This window comes from Aegilops tauschii, chromosome 3 (assembly GCF_002575655.3).
Source record: "Aegilops tauschii subsp. strangulata cultivar AL8/78 chromosome 3, Aet v6.0, whole genome shotgun sequence".
Taxonomy (NCBI): Eukaryota; Viridiplantae; Streptophyta; class Magnoliopsida; order Poales; family Poaceae; genus Aegilops; species Aegilops tauschii.
Genome location: NC_053037.3, coordinates 591,247 through 611,190, shown reverse-complemented (window position 1 = coordinate 611,190; position 19,944 = coordinate 591,247). Strand labels below are relative to the sequence as shown.

Here is a 19,944-nt window from a genome sequence, read left to right as displayed (position 1 = left end):
TTAAAACATATCACCTCTTGGTCGAAGGATGGATGATGCCACGACAGTGTATCCTTTTTGAAGCACAAAATAGGTAGACGTTCTCCTCATGGTTAGACCATGTTCCTCTCTTGGGCGTCGCAGTTACTGTACCAACATTACTGATTAGCGTGTTAGGAGTTCGATGGTGTCGAGCAGCGCTTCGCTTTGCACCTTTTTTTTGTGCGGTTGTTTGTTAGTACACTTGATTAGTTGTTCCTCTTAGTTCCTTGTATCGGATTGACCGCTCGGCCGGTGTTTTTTGACACTAAATCCTCCACTGTCCCAGCCAAAAAAAATTAATGTGTCGGTTTCGTTTAATTTATTGATAAAGAGGGACAGAATCTATTTTGTGATCTAGGCAGTGGTAAGCCTGAGCTAACCACGATTCGATCGAGTCGAGTCCAGCTTGCCGACAAAGAGAGAGCAGCCCAAGCAGGAGAACACATGACACCGACAAATTCCAAGGATTCCCTTGGCAGAAAAAAGAACACCAGCAAATTCCAAGGAAGCTTCTTAATGTGAATACTAAACGGAAATTAGCTGTCCCTGAAGGGCTAAATTCAGAGAGTGAGCTCAATTAGCAGAGTGGTACTATAGTAGTGTGTACACATGATCAGCGCAGGCTCCAGATTCCCAATGCATTTAAAGACCCACATGGACTCGATCGATCGACGCACACGATGCCGGGCAGATTCCCCGGTTCCACACTTGAAGTTTTGAAGTCAAGATCACACCACCATACTTGAATTTAATGCCGCAATCAGGTCAACTCTAAGCTAGTACGTACGCGCTCTGGAGCTATGCTACTACGTATACTATGTTAAAAAAAAGGGAGCTGATGTACGGAAGGGAACTTGGTACACCCGGGTGCTAGCCATATATGCGCAAAATATCTTAGTAATTGCAACAAATTATAAAAAACACATAACATTTTTAGAGTCAAATGTGATCAAGTAATTTTTTGACATTTTTTTAATTACAGTAGTAATTTATTTTGTGTGCGCTGGCACCCGGGTTCACCAGAGTAATTCTGGGTGATGTACTTGTTAATGAGTGTTGCATCTCAAACTTGGCTAGGTCTATAAAACCCTCCAAGTGGGCTGCCTACCGGAAGCCTCACTCTGGAGTCTGGAGTCGATCTGGAGCTTGTGGTACAGCAGTAGCAGTAGCAGTAGCAGTTGGTTGGTTACACTCTGCTCAGTACTACAGCTCCACTGTGTCTCTACTGAATCAAGCTAGCCACTCAAGTGAGCGGATCTAGACACCAGAGCGAGAGCCACTCAAGTGAGCGGATCTGAAGCACGGCCTCAATTTGTTTTCTCATCAGGTTACAAGGTACGTTACTTGTGCACAGTTTGTTTGTTCATCGATATTTCCACAGCTAGATTGTAATCTAGCGACAAATTCTTAGAAACTAAATGTACTATGCTCATATATAGACATAGGTGAGTAGTAAGTGTATCATTCCGAGAGGCAACAATCCAAGGGACGCATCACTAGCTAGCCCAAGATCTTGGATCGGGGGCCAAGACGGAGGTGGTGCCGTGGGCTGAAGCAACCTACCTCACATGCTGTGTTGTTGGAACCGAGCTTAGCAGCTGCGCTTCCAAGAACAGATCGTATCACTAACCAGCTGGGCTTGGCTTCCCGATCCGTCAGCACAGTTACCAACGTGCTCACGCACTGACTGAGCTGAAAGATCCATCCATCGAGCAAGCAAGCTACGCTTTGTTCACTGAGTGATCTGAGCAAGCAGCCATGGCGTCGTCGTGGTGGGGCGACAAGGAGGAGCACGGCACACCGGTGGTTGTCAAGATGGACAACCCCTACTCCCTGGTGGAGATCGACGGCCCCGGCATGGACAGCTCCGAGAAGGCGCGGCGCAGCAAGAACGCCAAGCAGTTCAAGTGGGTGCTCCTCCTGCGCGCGCACCGCGCCGTCGGCTGCGTCGCGTGGCTCGCCGGCGGCTTCTGGGGCCTCCTGGGCGCCGTTAACCGCCGCGTCCGCCGGAGCCGGGACGCCGACGCAGAGCCCGACGCCGAGGCCTCAGGGCGCGGCCGCCACATGCTCGGCTTCCTCCGCGCGTTCCTGCTCCTCTCGCTCGCCATGCTCGCCTTCGAGACGGCCGCCTACCTGAAAGGGTGGCACTACTTCCCCCGGGACCTGCCCGAGCACTACCTCCGCCAGCTCCCCGAGCACCTGCAGAACCTGCCGGAGCACCTCCGCCACCTTCCGGAGAACCTTCGGCACCTTCCGGAGAACCTCCGCCACCTGCCGGACGGCCTCCGCATGCCGGAGCAGCAGGAGATCCAGGGGTGGCTCCACCGCGCATACGTGGCATGGCTGGCCTTCCGCATCGACTACATCGCGTGGGCCATAGAGAAGCTCTCCGGCTTCTGCATCGTCCTCTTCATGGTGCAGTCCATCGACCGCATCCTCCTCTGCCTCGGCTGCTTCTGGATCAAGCTCCGCGGCATCAAACCCGGCCTCAAGGCTGCCGCAAACAAACGTGGCAGCAAATACGCCGACGACGATGACCTCGAGGACGGCGATGACCTCGGCGCCTACTTCCCCATGGTCCTCCTGCAGATGCCCATGTGTAACGAGAAAGAGGTACGTGCATCATGCATGCATGCTTTGTATCCGCTTGATGCTACATTTTTCATACTTACGTTTTAATGAAACTGACGTGCAGGTGTACGAGACGTCGATCTCACACGTGTGCCAGATCGACTGGCCGCGAGATCGGATGCTGGTGCAGGTGCTGGACGACTCGGACGACGAGACGTGCCAGATGCTCATCAGGGCGGAGGTGACCAAGTGGAACCAGAGGGGAGTGAACATCATCTACCGCCACCGGCTGTCGCGCACCGGGTACAAGGCCGGCAACCTCAAGTCCGCCATGAGCTGCGAGTACGTCAAGGACTACGAGTTCGTCGCCATCTTCGACGCAGACTTCCAGCCCAACCCAGACTTCCTCAAGCTCACCGTCCCACACTTCAAGGTTTTTCTCTTTTTTGCTACTTTAATTAGTAGTAGTAGACTAATTAACTCGACTATCGATGCATTGCTTAACGTTAACTCCGTCGACAAGCATGATAAAAGAGAGATCTACTACCCAGCTAGATGGACTAACTTTCAGCTCAAGTGGATCGATCTCAGATTTGGCCGTTGACCTAGCAAGTAGCTAGATTGCTAGTGTAGTGATCTAAACGCTCTTATATTTTTCTTACAGAGGGACTACTATCGTATAGAAGTATACAAAACAAATTGGCTTTGAATTTACATGTTTAGATGGATTGATATTTGTTTGTAGGGGAACCCGGAGCTTGGGCTGGTGCAGGCGCGTTGGAGCTTCGTGAACAAGGACGAGAACCTGCTGACCCGGCTGCAGAACATCAACCTGTGCTTCCATTTCGAGGTCGAGCAGCAGGTCAATGGCATCTACCTCAACTTCTTCGGCTTCAATGGCACCGCGGGCGTGTGGCGCATCGAGGCCCTCGAGGACTCGGGCGGGTGGATGGAGCGCACCACCGTGGAGGACATGGACATCGCCGTGCGCGCCCATCTCCAGGGATGGAAGTTCATCTACCTCAACGATGTCAAGGTATATTATACTACTGCCTCTGTTCCAAAATATAAGAGCGTTTTTGGCATGTATATAGTATCGGATGCAATCTAGCTATGTCCAAAAAAGAAGAAGAATGAAGCCAATATATATATGTGTATTTGTGTAGGTGCTCTGCGAACTGCCGGAATCGTACCAGGCCTACCGGAAGCAGCAGCACCGGTGGCACTCCGGCCCCATGCAGCTCTTCCGCCTCTGCCTCCCAGCCATCATCAAGTCCAAGGTGATTTTATCGATTAATTAACAGTCACAATCGCATGCATGCTGGCACATAGAGATCTGCTGCTGACTAGGTCCTTGTATGTTTATTTAATTGCATGTAGATCCCGTTGTGGAAGAAGGCCAACCTGGTGATGCTCTTCTTCCTCCTCAGAAAGCTCATCCTGCCCTTCTACTCCTTCACGCTCTTCTGTGTGATCCTGCCGCTCACCATGTTCGTGCCCGAGGCGGAGCTGCCGATCTGGGTCATCTGCTACGTGCCCATGATCATGTCGGTGCTCAACATCCTGCCGGCGCCCAAGTCCTTCCCTTTTGTCATCCCATACCTCCTCTTCGAGAACACCATGTCCGTGACCAAGTTCAACGCCATGGTGTCGGGGCTGTTCCAGCTGGGCAGCTCCTACGAGTGGGTCGTCACGAAGAAGGCCGGCAGAACCTCGTCGGAGTCCGACATCTTTGCAATGGCCGAGGAGACCGACACCGCCACCAGGCCCGCCCCCAGGCTCGTCCGCGGAGTGTCCGAGGCTGGGCTGGAGGCATGGGCCAAGACACATCAACTTGACAACAAGGACCTGCAACTGAAGGCCCAGGCGGAGGAGGTCACATCACTGGCAGCTGCGATCAAGAAGACCAGTAAGGCCAAGCCACCCAACAGGATCTTCAAGAAGGAGCTGGCCCTGGCCTTTCTCCTCCTCATCGCCGCGACGCGCAGCCTGCTCTCGGCGCAGGGGCTGCACTTCTACTTCCTGCTCTTCCAGGGCGTCACCTTCCTCGTCGTCGGACTCGACCTTATAGGCGAGCAGGTCAGCTAGTGGCAAGCAGAAATAAAGTGACCCTACTTGCCATGCATCGATCACGACGACAACGTACGCCAAGGCTGCATAGTGCCCATGGGAGAAATTTTGATCGATCAGGCTACTGGGATTATGACTTTTGGCCCTTCTATTAAATTTATATATCCTTTTGATTTTATTATCTTGAGAGATGAAAGACTCAATGTTACATGAACTGTTCTTGTGGTCTAGCTAGCTAGCTAGTTTTCTGCTGCCAAAGTGAGAGGCAAGCAAGCCAGCAAGCCGGTTGTTAATTACTTTTAACACAGTACTCCATCCGTAAACAAATATATAAAAGACATTTTAGATAGTTCAATATAGACTACATACGGATTGAATGAGTTAACAAATACGCTAAAATGCGCCTATATGCATCCGAATTAGAAAAGAGTTAGAACGTCTTATAATTTTTTATGGAGGGAGTAGTATTTAATTCGGTAGCCCTCTTCCGAACTCGGTAAGAGTGAGGATTTGGTAGCCACCGTGGGTGGTGCACCAAAATTATGGACCATCGGATATAGATCGTGCGGTCTCGTGCTAACCAGGTCTTGTAGAAGGATGGACGTCTAAGCTGCGGCTGTGGCGTATGAGTTGCAGGTGAGGGTACATCGTGTTGCAGGATATGTAATGGGCATCGTATGAGTTCGTACGTATGGGCATCGTATGACCCAATGGGGATATGTTATCTAGGCAGTAGTAAGCCTGACAAAGAGATGCCCAAGGAGGAGAACACATGACACCAACGAATTCCAAGGTGAATATTAAACACCAGTAAAAAAGGTCAATTTTACACGGCAAAATTCAGGGAGTGAGCTTAATTACAAGTGTATCACATGATGAGCCCAGCCTCCAGATTCCGAATGCTTTAAAGAACCCCACATGGAGTCGACTCGATCGACGTACAGGGTGCCGGCCAGATTCCGCCCAAGTTTCTAAGTCAAAGATCGCACCACAGTACTTAATTACATGAATTTAATGCCCTAATCAGGTCAACTTCAAGCTAGTAGTACTGCGTGCTATGCTACAACTATGGTAGCTGATGTACTTGTTCGTGTTCCATCTTAACCTTGGCTAGGTCTATAAAACCCTCGTAATGAATCTTAATTAAATGCCAAACTGTGACTGAATCCAACAAAAAACACATATATTTGAAAGAACCTATATTTCGCACGAAATTATAAGAATGTTCAATACACAATTTTCTTTATTAAAACAATATATTTGATTCACATTTTTTTATGCACATAGAAAGTTGAATATAAATATTTTGTGAGAAAAATAATTTAAATGTTCCAATTTAAATGACTATAGCCTAAATAGTACCCCATGTACATAATATAATACCTTTTAGATCACTAAAGTAGTGATCATTAAAGTGATGATCTAAAAGTCTTCTACTCCCTCCGTAAACTAATATAAGAGCGTTTAGATCACTAAACACACTTATATTAGTTTACAGAGGGAGTATTTGTTTATAGACGGAGTACTCCCTCCGTCCGGAAATACTTGTCATCAAAATGAATAAAAGGGGATGTATTTAGACGTATTTTAGTTCTAGATACATCTCTTTTTATCCATTTTGATGACAAGTATTTTTGGATGAATGGAGTACTAGATAAACAATTGTCCTAAATAATACTTGACGTGGGAATACCTACAGGGTATGCCCACGGATACATAATGGCCCAGCCAAGGGCTAGCTCAAGCGCATCAACGATATGGTGCAAGAGAGAAACAGCCAAGGGATAACACACTAAGCCCACTGAAATTACTACCCAATTTTATGGTGTAGGACTAGTGAAATGCTGCCATGACGTCCTCCTTGATGATGGGCCAGCAGGAGCGGTAGAACGTGCCGTTGAAGCCATCCAGCCCTGGGGATTTCTCCTGCGGAGATTTGCAGATCGCCGCCCACACCGCCTCCTCGGTGAAAGGGTTGTCGAGGCTTGCCGCGGGCAGGGTCGGCAAGTGGATGGCGTCCCAGTCAATGGTGCAGCTACGAGGCGTCGCCGTCCCCACTGTGGAGTTGAAATGCTCATGAATGATCCGCTCTTTGTCACTGTGGGAGGTGGCAATGGAGTTGCTGGTGCGGAGGGCGTGGATGAAGTCCTTCAGGCACCTGGAGTTGATTTTAGCCTGGAAAAACACCGTCTTGGCATCGCCCGCACGGAGCCAGGTGACACGCGACGCTTGCCGCTTCCGAGCTTTGTCGATCGCAGCGAGGCCGAGGATGCGCAGCTTGAGATGCTTTCGCAGCTGGAGCTCGCCGTGCGACAGTTATCTGCTTTCCTGGGTGATGTCGAGACGCAGAATGATCTCGTTGGCCATGTGCATCTGGAGCCTTGTCTCGCTGAAGAAACCTTTCGCCCAAATCTTCAGGTCCTTTGCCGTTCTGGCAACCTTCACGTTGAGACGCTGGAAGGCACAGCCGGAGGTGACCGTATGCTTCCACGCGTGATGGACCGTGACGTGGAAACGAGGGAAGCGCGGCCACAAGGATTCGAAACAAAAACGGGCCACGCGGCGAGGTGCAGAAGCTTCTGACAGCAGAAAGGGGCAGTGGTCGGAGCACGATGTGGAGGCAGCATGGAGGAGGTAGGACGGGAACATGGAGCTCCAGGCCACATTGCAGAAGAACTTGTCTATGCTAACTAGGGTTGGAAACGCGCATTCGTTGCTCCATGTGAATTTCCTGTTTTTGCACATGATCTCCTTCAACCCTGCCGCGTCGATTGCAGCCCGGAATTTGCCCATGATCCCATGGTTTATGTTGCTATTGTTCTTATCTCGCGCCTCATAGATCAGGTTGAAGTCGTCGTTGATGAGCCAGGGGTCGCTCGGTGCCGGCGGTGTACGTGCCAGCTCGGCCAGGAACTCGTCTTTCCTCCCATCATCAACGGGTCCGTACACCGTCGATCATCCAGAATGATGTTGTTGTTGCCGCGAGAGTGATTTTGGCCATGATGGAGAAACGACCGATGGCGTGGGATTGCACATCTACGCGGCTCTTGTCCCAAAAGATTGCCGCGCCTCCCCTAGTGCCTGTTGTCGGGAGGACGATGCAGTCTGCTAGCCTGGTCCCGCCCACCTCTCTAACTAGAGATCTATTCCATTCGTCCATCTTTGTCTCTTGAAGGCAGAGAAGAGCTAGCTTGTGCGCCTCCGCCATCTCGCTCACAACGGCTAGCCGGGCCGGCGAGTTGAGCCCTCGTACATTCCCGCTCATAATTGGGTAGTTTGTTTCAATCATGGGGAAACAGGTGGTTGCTCCGACGACTAATTCTACTAGAAAGGAAACGATAGCACACCGCCATCGGCCCGGGGGGTCGCTGGCGGCCACTAATAGGCCCCAAATTCTGTGGCGATCAACTACGCCTCTACTGCAAGAGTACTCTAGACTGTTACAACACATAAAAGAACCTAACTCTACCCAGCCGAACGCTGGGGGTCGCCGGAGACTAAAGCTACTAGGGAAACCTAACATGGGGATGCGGTGGCCTGAGCGGCCTCTTCGTCTGGTCCGTGCATGCCTGCGTGAAGGAAATATGCCCTAGAGGCAATAATAAAGTTATTATTTATTCCCTTATTTCATGATAAATGTTTATTATTCATGCCAGAATTGTATTAACCGGAAACTTAGTACATGTGTGAATACATAGACAAACAAAGTGTCACTAGTATGCCTCTACTTGACTAGCTCGTTGAATCAAAGACGGTTAAGTTTCCTAGCCATAGACATAAGTTGTCATTTGATTAACGGGGTCACATCATTAGAGAATGATGTGATTGACTTGACCTATTCCGTTAGCTTAGCACTTGATCGTTTTAGTATATTGCTATTGGTTTCTTCATGACTTATACATTTCCTATGACTATGAGATTATGCAACTCCCGAATACCAGAGGAACACTTTGTGTGCTACCAAACATCACAAGTAACTGGGTGATTATAAAGGTGTTCTACAGGTGTCCCCGATGGTACTTGTTGAGTTGGCGTATATCGAGATTAGGATTTTTCACTCCGATTGTCGGAGAGGTATCTCTGGGCCCTCTCGGTAATGCACATCACTATAAGCCTTGCAAGCATTGTGACTAATGAGTTAGTTGTGGGATGATGCATTACGGAACGAGTAAAGAGACTTGCCGGTAAGGAGATTGAACTAGGTATTCAGATACCGACGGTCGAATCTCGGGCAAGTAACATACCGATGACAAAGGGAACAATGTATGTTGTTATGCGGTTTGACCGACAAAGATCTTCGTAGAATATGTGGGAGCCAATATGAACATCCAGGTTCCGCTATTGGTTATTGACCGGAGACGTGTCTCGGTCATGTCTACATAGTTCTCGAACCCGTAGGGTCCGCACGCTTAACTTTCGGTGACGATCGGTATTATGAGTTTATGTGTTTTGATGTACCGAAGATAGTTCGGAGTCCCGGATGTGATCACATACATGACGAGGAGTCTCGAAATGGTCGATACATAAAGATTGATATATTGGACGGCTACATTCGGACACCGGAAGTGTTCCGGGTGATTTCGGAGAAAACCGGAGTGCCGGAGGGTTACCGGAACCCCCCGGGAGAACTAATGGGCCATATGGGTCTTAGTGGAGAGAGAGAGGGCCGTCTAGGGCAGGCCGCACGCCCCCTCCCCCTCTGGTCCGAATTGGACTAGGGAAGGGGGGCGGCGCCCCCCTTTCCTTCCCCCTCTCCTCCTTCCTTTCCCCCTCCTAGTAGGAGCAGGAAAGGGGAGTCCTACTCCTACTAGGAGGAGGACTCCTCCTCTCCTGGCGCGCCCCAAGGGCCGGCCGGCCTCCCCCCTTGCTCCTTTATATACGGGGGACAGGGGGGCACCCTAGAACACACAAGTTGTTCTCTTAGCCGTGTGCGGTGCCCCCCTTCACCATAATCCACCTAGGTCATATCGTTGCAGTGCTTAGGCGATGCCCTGCGCCGGTAGCTTCATCATCACCATCATCACGCCATCGTGCTGACGAAGCTCTCCCTCGACACTCTACTGGATCGTGAGTTCGTGGGACGTCACCGAGCCGAACGTGTGCAGATCACGGAGGTGCCGTACTTTCGGTACTAGGATCGGTCGATCGTGAAGACGTACGACTACATCAACCGCGTTGTCATAACGCTTCCGCTTACGGTCTACGAGGGTACGTAGACAACACTCTTCCCTCTCGTTGCTATGCATCACCATGATATTGCGTGTGCGTAGGAATTTTTTTTGAAATTACTACGTTCCCCAACAGTGGCTTCAGAGCCAGGTCTATGCGTAGATGTCATATGCATGAGTAGAACACAAGTGAGTTGTGGGCGATAATAGTTAGACTGCTTACCAGCATGTCATACTTTGATTCGGCGGTGTTGTTGGATGAAGCGGCCCGGACCGACATTACGCGTACGCTTACGCGAGACTGGTTCTACCGACGTGCTTCGCACGCAGGTGGCTGGCGGGTGTCTGTTTCTCCAACTTTAGTTGAATAGAGTGTGGCTATGCCCGGTCCTTGTTGAAGGTTAAAACATCACATACTTGACAAAAAATCGTTGTGGTTTTGATGCGTAGGTAAGAACGGTTCTTGCTAAGCCCGTAGCAGCCACGTAAAACTTGCAACAAACAAAGTAGAGGACGTCTAACTTGTTTTGCAGGGCTTGCTGTGATGTGATATGGTCAAGACGTGATGAGATATAAGTTGTTGTATGAGATGATCATGTTTTGTTGAAGTTATCGGCAAATTGCAGAAGCCTTATGGTTGTCTCTTTATTGCATAAGATGCAAGCGCCAAATAATTGCTTTACTTTATCGCTATGTGATAGCAATAGTTGGCGAGACGACCATATGACGACACGTTGATAGAGATCAAGATGATAGAGACCATGATGTGATGCCGGTGACGATAGAGATCATGACGGTACTTCGGAGATGGAGATCAAAGGCACAAGATGATCATGGCCATATCATGTCACATATTTTGATTGCATGTGATGTTTATCCTTTATGCATCTTATTTTTCTTAGTTCGGCGCTAGCTTTATAAGATGATCCCTTACTAAAATTTCAAGGTATAAATATTCTCCCTGAGTATGCACCGTTGCGACAGTTCTTCATGCTGAGACACCACGTGATGATCGGGTGTTATAAGCTCTACGTTCACATACAACAGATGCAAGCCAGTTTTGCACATGCAGATATGGCCTCGGAATACTGGAGACCGAAAGGTCGAGCGTGAATCATATAGTAGATATGATCAACATAGTGATGTTCACCATTGAAAACTACTCCATCTCACGTGATGATCGAACATGGTTTAGTTGATTTGGATCACGTGATCATTTAGATGGCTAGAGGGATGTCTATCTAAGTGGGAGTTCTTAAGTAATATGATTAATTGAACTTTAATTTATCATGAACTTAGTCCTGATAGTATTTGCATATCTATGTTGTAGATCAATAGCTCGCAAATAGCTACCCCATTTATTTTGGATATGTTCCTAGAGAAAATTAAGTTGAAAGATGTTAGTAGCAATGATGCAGACTAGCTCCGTGATCTAAGGATTATCCTTATTGCTGCACAGAAGTATTATGTCCTTGATGCACCGCTAGGTGACAGACCTATTGCAGGAGCAGATGCAGACGTTATGAACGTTTGACAATGCTTGGTATGATGACTACTTGATAATTTAGTGCACCATGCTTTACGGCTTAGAACCGGGACTTCAAAAATGTTTTGAACGACATGGAGCAAATGAGATGTTCCAAGAGTTGAAATTTGTATTTCATACTCATGCCCGTGTCGAGAGGTATGAGACCTCTGATAGTACTTTGCCTACAAGATGGAGGAGACTAGCTCAACCAGTGAGCATGTGCACAGATTGTTTGGGTACTACAATTGCTTGAATCAAGTGGGAGTTAATCTTCCAGATAAGATAGTAATTGACAAAGTTCTCTAGTCACTATCACCAAGTTACTAGAACTTCATGATGAACTATAATATGCAAGGGATGACGAAAGTAATTCCCAAGCTCTGCGCGATGCTAAAATCGGCGAAGGTAGAAATCAAGAAAAGCATCAAGTGTTGATGGTTGAAAAGACCACTAGTTTCAAGAAAAAGGGCAAAGGGAAGAAGGGGAATTTCAAGAAGAACGACAAGCAAGTTGCTGCTCAAGTGAAAAAACCCAAGTCTGGACCTAAGCCTAAGACTAAGTGCTTCTACTGCAAAGGGACTGGTCAATAGAAGCGGGACTGCCCCAAGTATTTGGCGGATAAGAAGGATGGCAAAGTGAACAAAGGTATATTTGATATACATGTTATTGATGTGTACTTTACTAGTGTTTATAGCAATCCCTCAGTATTTGATACTAGTTCAGTTGCTAAGATTAGTAACTCGAAACGGGAGTTGCAAAATAAACAGAGACTAGTTAAGGGCGAGGTGATGATGTGTGTTGGAAGTGATTCCAAGGTTGATAAGATCACCATCGCACACTGCCTTTACCTTCGGGATTAGTGTTGAACCTAAAATAAATGTTATTTGGTGTTTGCTTTGAGCATAATATGACTGGATCATGTTTATCGCAATAAGGTTATTCATTTAAGTCAAAGAATAATTGTCATTCTGTTTACATGAATAAAACCTTCTGTTGTCATACACCCAAGGTGAATGGTTTATTGAATCTCGATTGTAGTGATACACATATTCGTAATATTGAAGCCAAAAGATGTAAAGTCAATAATGATAGTGCAACTTATTTGTGGCACTGTCGTTTAGGTCATATTGGTGTAAAGCGCAAGAAGAAACACCATGTTGATGGGCTTTTGGAATCACTTGATGCTTGCGAACCATGCCTCATGAGCGAGCAGCTGATTTATTGGATATAATACATATTGATTTATGTGGTCCGATGAGTGTTGAGGCTCGCGGCAAGTATCGTTATTTTCTGACCTTCACAGATGATTTGAGCAGATATGGTTATATCTAATTGATGAAACATAAGTCTGAAACATTTGAAAAGTTCAAAGAATTTCAGAGTGAAGTGGAAAATCATCCTAACAAGAAAACAAAGTTTCTACGATCTGATCGCGGAGATGAATATTTGAGTTACAAGTTTGGCCTTCATTTAAAACAATGTGGAATAGTTTCACAAACTCACGCCACCTGAAACACCACAGCGTAATGGTGTGTCCGAACGTCATAACCGTACTTTATTCCATATAGTACAATCTATGATGTCTCTTACCGATTTACCACTATCGTTTTGGGGTTATGCATTAGAGACAGCTACATTCACGTTAAATAGGGCACCGTCTAATCCATTGAGACGACACTGTATGAACTATGGTTTGGCAAAAAATCTAAGTTGTCGTTTCTTAAAGTTTGGGATTGCGATGCTTATGTGAAAAAGTTTCAACCTGATAAGCTCGAACCCAAATCGAAGAAGTGCGTCTTCATAGGATACCCAAAAGAAGATGTTGGGTACACCTTCTATCACAGATCCGAAGGCAAGATATTCATTGCTAAAAATGAATACTTTCTAGAAAATGAATTTCTCTCGAAAGAAGTGAGTGGGAGGAACGTAGAACTTGATAAGGTAATTGTACCTTCCCCCGAATTGGAAAGTATTCCTTCACTGAAATCAGTTCAAGTGATGCTTACACCAATTAGTGAGGAAGTTAATGATGATGATCATGAAGCTTCGGATCAAGTTACTACCGAACCTCGTAGGTCAACCAGAGTACGTTCTGCACCAGAGTGGTACGGTAATCCTATTCTGGAGTTCATGTTACTTGACCATGACGAACCTACGAACTATGAGGAAGCGATGATGAGCCCAGATTCCACAAAATGGCTTGAGGCCATGAAATCTGAGATGGGATCCATGTATGAGAACAAAGTGTGGACTTTGGTTGACTTGCCCGATGATCGGCAAGCCATAGAAAATAAATGGGTCTTCAATAGGAAGACGGACGCTGATAGTAGTGTTACTATCTACAAAGCTAGACTTGTCGAAAAAAGTTTTTGACATAGTTCAAGGTGTTGACTATGATGATATTTTCTCACTCGTAGCGATGCTTAAGTCTGTCCGAATCATGTTAGCAAATAGCCACATTTTATGAAATCTGGCAAATGGATGTCAAAACTAGATTCCTTAATGGATTTCTTAAAGAAGAGTTGTATATGATGCAACCAGAAGGTTTTGTCGATCATAAAGGTGCTAACAAAATGTGCAAGCTCCTGCGATCCATCCATGGACTGGTGCAAGCATCTCGGAGTTGGAATGTACGTTTTGATAGTGTGATCAAAGCATATAGTTTTATACAGACTTTCGGTGAAGCCTGTATTGACAAGAAAGTGAGTGGGAGCACTACAACCTTTCTAATAAGTATATGTGAATGACATATTGTTGATCGGAAATGATGTAGAATTTTCTAGAAAGCATAAAAGGAGTGTGTGAAAGGATTTTTTTCAAAGAAAGACCTCGATGAAGCTGCTTACATATTGAGCATCAACATCTATAGAGATTGATCAAGACGCATGATAAGTTTTTTCAATGAGTACATACCTTGACAAATTTTTGAAGTAGTTCAAAATGGAACAGTCAAAGAAGGAGTTCTTGCCTGTATTGCAAGGTGTGAAATTGAGTAAGACTCAAAGCCCGACCACGGCAGAAGATAGAAAGAGAATGAAAGTCATTCCCTATGCCTCAGCCATAGGTTCTATAAAGTATGCCATGCTATGTACCAGATCTATTGTATACCCTACACTGAGTTTGGCAAGGGAGTACAATAGTGATCTAGGAGTAGATCACTAGATAGCGGTCAAAATTATCCTTAGTGGAATAAGGATATGTTTCTCGATTATGGAGGTGACAAAAGGTTTATCGTAAAGGGTTACGTCGATGCAAATTTTGACACTGATCCAGATGACTCTAAGTCTCAATCTGAATAAATATTGAAAGTGGGAGCAATTAGCTAGAGTAGCTCCGTGCAGAGCATAGTTGACATAGAAATTTGCAAAATACATACGGATCTGAATATGGCGGACCCGTTGACTAAACTTCTCTCACAAGCAAAACATGATCATACCTTAGTACTCTTTGGGTGTTAATCACATGGCGATGTGAACTAAGATTACTGACTCTAGTAAACCCTTTGAGTGTTGGTCACATGGCGATGTGAACTATGGGTGTTAATCACATGGTGATGTGAACTATTAGTGTTAAATTACATGGCAATGTGAACTAGATTATTGACTCTAGTGCAAGTGGGAGACTGAAGAAATATGCCCTAGAGGCAATAATAAAGTTATTCTTTATTTCCTTATTTCATGATAAATGTTTATTATTCATGCTAGAATTGTATTAACCGGAAACTTAGTGCATGTGTGAATACATAGACAAACAGAGTGTCACTAGTATGCCCCTACTTGACTAGCTCGTTGAATCAAAGATGGTTAAGTTTCCTAGCCATAGGCATAAGTTGTCATTTGATTAACGGGATCACATCATTAGAGAATGATGTGATTGACTTGACCCATTCCGTTAGCTTAGCACTTGATCATTTTAGTATATTGCTATTGCTTTTTCATGACTTATACATGTTCCTATGACTATGAGATTATGCAACTCCCGAATACCGGAGAAACACTTTGTGTGCTACCAAACGTCACAACATAACTGGGTGATTATAAAGGTGCTCTACAGGTGTCTCCGATGGTACTTGTTGAGTTGGCATAGATCGAGATTAGGATTTGTCACTCCGATTGTCGGAGAGGTATCTCTGGGCCCTCTCGGTAATGCACATCAATAAGCCTTGCAATCAATGTGACTAATGAGTTAGTTGCAGGATGATGCATTACCGAACGAGTAAAGAGACTTGCCGGTAATGAGATTGAACTAGGTATTGAGATACCAACGATCGAATCTCGGGCAAGTAACATACCGATGACAAAGGGAACAACGTATGTTGTTATGCGGTTTGACCAATAAAGATCTTCATAGAATATGTGGGAGCCAATATGGACATCCAGGTTCCGCTGTTGGTTATTGACCGGAGACGTGTCTCGGTCATGTCTACATAGTTCTCGAACCCGTAGGGTCCGCACGCTTAACCTTCGATGACAATCAGTATTATGAGTTTATGTGTTTTGATGTACCGAAGATAGTTCGGAGTCCTGGATGTGATCACGAACATGACGAGGAGTCTCGAAATGGTTGAGACAAAAAGATTGATATATTGGATGGCTACATTCAGACACCGGAAGTGTTCCGGGTGATTTCGGAGAAACCGGAGTGCCGGAGGTTACCGGAACCCCCCGGGAGAACTAATGGGCCACATGGGCCTTAGTGGAGAGAGAGAGGGCCGGCCAGGGCAGGCCGCGCGCCCCCTCCCCCTCTGGTCCGAATTGGACTAGGGAAGGGGGCGGCGCCCCCCTTTCCTTCTCCTTCTCCTCCTTCCTTTCCCCCTCCTGGCGCGCCCCAATGGCCGGCCGGCCTCCCCCTTTGCTCCTTTATATACGGGGGGCAGGGGGCACCCTAGAACACACAAGTTGATCATTGATCTCTTAGCCGTGTGCGGTGCCCCCCCTCCACCATAATCCACCTTGGTCATATCGTTGCAGTGCTTAGGCGAAGCCCTGCGCCGGTAGCTTCATCATCACCATCATCACGCCATCGTGCTGATGAAGCTCTCCCTCGACACTCTGCTAGATTGTGAGTTTGTAGGACGTCACCGAGCCAAACGTGTGCAGATCACGGAGGTGCCGCACTTTCGGTACTAGGATCGGTCGATCGTGAAGACGTACGACTACATCAACCGCGTTGTCATAACGCTTCCGCTTACGGTCCATGAGGGTACGTAGAAAACACTCTCCCCACTCATTGCTATGCATCACCATGATCTTGCGTGTGCGTAGGAATTTTTTTGAAATTACTACGTTCCCCAACACTGCGGCGATCTTGAGAGCCACGGCATCGAGGTTGGTGAGCTTGGCGATGGCCGTGATGTCGGAGTCGGAGAGCGGCTCGTTGAAGCGGCGGATTAGTGCCTCTGCTGCCTTGGCCGTCATGGTCTCCTTTGGCCCTAGGATGCCGAGGCCGTGCACGATACGCAGTGTGGCCCTCTGGCTGACCGAGACGTTGGACGGGTTGCTTGCCTGATGAGCGCTCTGGCAGGGACGGGGGCACAGTAGGTTTGGAACACTTCGGCGTCTTGGCACGAGCAGGGGCCTTCCCCAGCACGGATGGCACGGTGCTGGCAAACCGCTGACCCGGGTCGCTGCTTCCACCAGCTTCAGTGATCTGTAGGTGGCACACGTGGGAGTTGACCGCGCCGAGCTGCAAGGAGTGCGTTGTAGCCGCTCTAGGGGTGTGCCGGGCGAGGGAGAGAGCCGGGCCCATGTCGATGCCGTCCTCGTTGTTGCTGACAGCGTCTGCGTTCCCGTCGAAGCAGAGAGGCTTCTCCACGGTGGCCGCGGCTGCCTTGTCTACCGCGGCCATCCTTGGGGTCTACCCGCGGCGGAGGGGGCAGCTCCTTGCCCACCTCGTTGAAGAAGGCCACCAGCGGGTCGTCGTCATGCGTGGCCCCCGACGCCCTGGGCAGGGGCCGGGGCGGCGCCAGCAGCGGGTTAGTCGGTGGTGCAACCATCCCGGAACAAGATGCAGCCCGGGAACCGCCCTTGCCTGCCCTGGCAGCGTGGCCCGAGCGCCCGTCGTGAGGGCGGCTCCGGCTGTGGCGCGAGGTGGGGGTGCGACTGCGGTGGTGCTCCGTGGGGGGGGGAGCGCGGCCGGCTCCTTGCCGCGACCCCGCCCAAGGATGGTGTCTTTCCAGGACCTCCTCTAGTTGTCGTCGCCATCATGGCCACGCCTGTGGCCTACCAAGGGCATGCCCTTGCAACCCGAGGACGCCACCTGAGCGGGAGGGCGTAGGCCTGGCCCCTGGTCCTGCGATGGCTTGCCGTCCTCCACGCCTGGCACCCAGCCTCCCGCGCGTGGGAGGAGCGGGGGGACAACGGTGTCCAGTCTTGAACGCGATCGATGTGCACGAGGACGTCCCAGCGGAGCAGGTTGGGAGGTGGCGCGACCACCCGGCTCGGCGGTGAGAAACCGAGCATCTCCTCCACCCTGCCGGTGCCCCGTGCGTGCTTCCACAGCGTCCCCTTGGTGGGGATGTGGTGGAGTTTCCACACCCACACCCAGACGGCGAAGAGCTTCCTGTCCGCGCGCTCAAAGGTGCGGCTGTCGAGGCGGTCGATGATCACCATGTCGCCCAACGCGTCCTTCGCGCCCTCCAGGGTCCATAGCTGCATTGGCAGCTTCTCCATGACGACGCGGATGTGCAGCATCCAGGTGTCGTGGATCACGTGCGTATACTCCCTCCACGGCTCCAGGAGGAAGGAGACGCCGTCCACCGCGATCGAGCCACGCCGAACGACGAGGTCCTTGTGCGCCAGCATGCTGAAGTGGATGAAGAAATCCTCAGGATCGTGGCTGGTGACACGGAGGAGGTGCGCGGGGATCTGGAACTCCCGCTAGATGGTCCGGCCGATGGAGAGGGGGCTGGCCGCGTGCAGCTTGCTCACCGCGGTGACCACCACCGCGTGTTGCTGCAGCGGGAAGATCTGCTGCTCCATCTCCGGAGTGGAGGCGATCACCTTGTGGCTGGTTCTTGGCCGGCGCCCGTGGTCGATGTAGGGGGCGCCCGTCGGGGCCATCGGTGGCGGGGAAGGGCGGGCGGGGGCGGGGAGCACCAGCCTGTCTCACACTGGACGAGCTTGCAGCCCGCCCTCTCTCTGGTTTCTCTTGTTCTTCGGGCACTCCCTGCCGATGTGTCTAGGGAGCTTTTAGATGATGCAATGGAGTGGGAGGTGGGCATGCTACCTCTTGAGCACAGCGTTGGTTTTTCCTTGAAGACGAAAGGGTGATGCAGCAAAGTACCGTAAGTATTTCCCTCAGTTTTTTAGTACCAAGGTATCAATCTAGTAGGAGGCCACGCTCAAGTCCCTCGTACCTACACAAACAAATAAGAACCTTGCAACCAACGCGATAAAGGGGTTGTCAAGCCCTTCACGACCACTTGCAAAAGTGAGATCTGATATAGATGATAAGATAATATTTTTGGTATTTTTATGATAAAGACTAAAAGTAAAGAACGCAAAATGAATGGTAATAGCAATTTCTAGTTGTTGGAAGATTAATATAATGGAAAATAGACCCGGGGGCCATAGATTTCACTAGTGGCTTCTCTCAAGATAGCATATATTACGGTGGGTAAACAAATTACCGTCGAGCAATTGATAGAATTGAGCATAGTTATGAGAATATCAAGGTATGATCATGTATATATAGGCATCACGTCCGTGACAAGTAGACCGACTCCTGCCTGCATTTACTACTATTACTCCACACATCGACCGCTATCCAGCATGCATCTAGAGTATTAAGTTCATAAGAACAGAGTAACGCATTAGGTAAGATGACATGATGTAGAGGGATAAACTCAAGCAATATGATATAAACCCCATCTTTTTATCCTTGATGGCAACAATACAATACGTGTTGTTTCCCTTTCTGTCACTGGGATCGAGCACCGCAAGATTGAACCCAAAGCTAAGCACTTCTCCCATTGCAAGAAAGATCAATCTAGTAGGCCAAACCAAACTGATAATACGAAGAGACTTGCAAACATAACCAATCATACATAAAAGAATTCAGAGGAGAATCAAATATTGTTCATAGATAATCTTGATCAGAAACCCACAATTCATCGGATCTTGACAAACACACCGCAAAAGAAGATTACATCGAATAGATCTCCAAGAGAATCAAGCAGAACTTTGTATTGAGATCCAAAGAGAGAGAAAAAGCCATCTAGCTAATAACTATGGACCCGAAGGTCTGAGATAAACTACTCACACATCATCGGAGAGGCTATGGTGTTGATGTAGAAGCCCTTCATGATCAATGCCCCCTCCGGCGGAGCGCCGGAAAAGGCCCCAAGATGGGATCTCACGGGTACAGAAGGTTGCGGCGGTGGAAATAGGGTTTCGTGGTGGCGGAACTCCCGATCTATTGTGTTCCTCGATGTTTTTAGGGTGTATGGACATATATAGGCGAAAGAAGTCGGTCAGGGGAGCCACGAGGGGCCCATGAGGGTGGGGGCGCGCCCAGGGGGGTAGGGCGCGCCTCCCTGCCTCGTGGCTTCCTCGAAGCTTCCCTGACGTCTACTTCAAGTCTTCT

The 19,944-nt window shown here is 48.5% G+C and overlaps 1 protein-coding gene across 1 annotated transcript; it reads left to right on the top strand.

The window, feature by feature from the left end:
- Nucleotides 1-1,147: 1,147 nt before the first annotated feature.
- Nucleotides 1,148-5,013, top strand: LOC109757301 (probable xyloglucan glycosyltransferase 3). Its single transcript, XM_020316122.4, has 6 exons — nucleotides 1,148-1,356; nucleotides 1,461-2,634; nucleotides 2,717-3,025; nucleotides 3,338-3,628; nucleotides 3,759-3,872; nucleotides 3,973-5,013. The coding sequence occupies exons 2-6, from the start codon at nucleotides 1,780-1,782 to the stop codon at nucleotides 4,678-4,680; spliced, it is 2,277 nt and encodes a 758-aa protein (XP_020171711.1). The 5' UTR covers nucleotides 1,148-1,356; nucleotides 1,461-1,779; the 3' UTR covers nucleotides 4,681-5,013.
- Nucleotides 5,014-19,944: the final 14,931 nt, after the last annotated feature.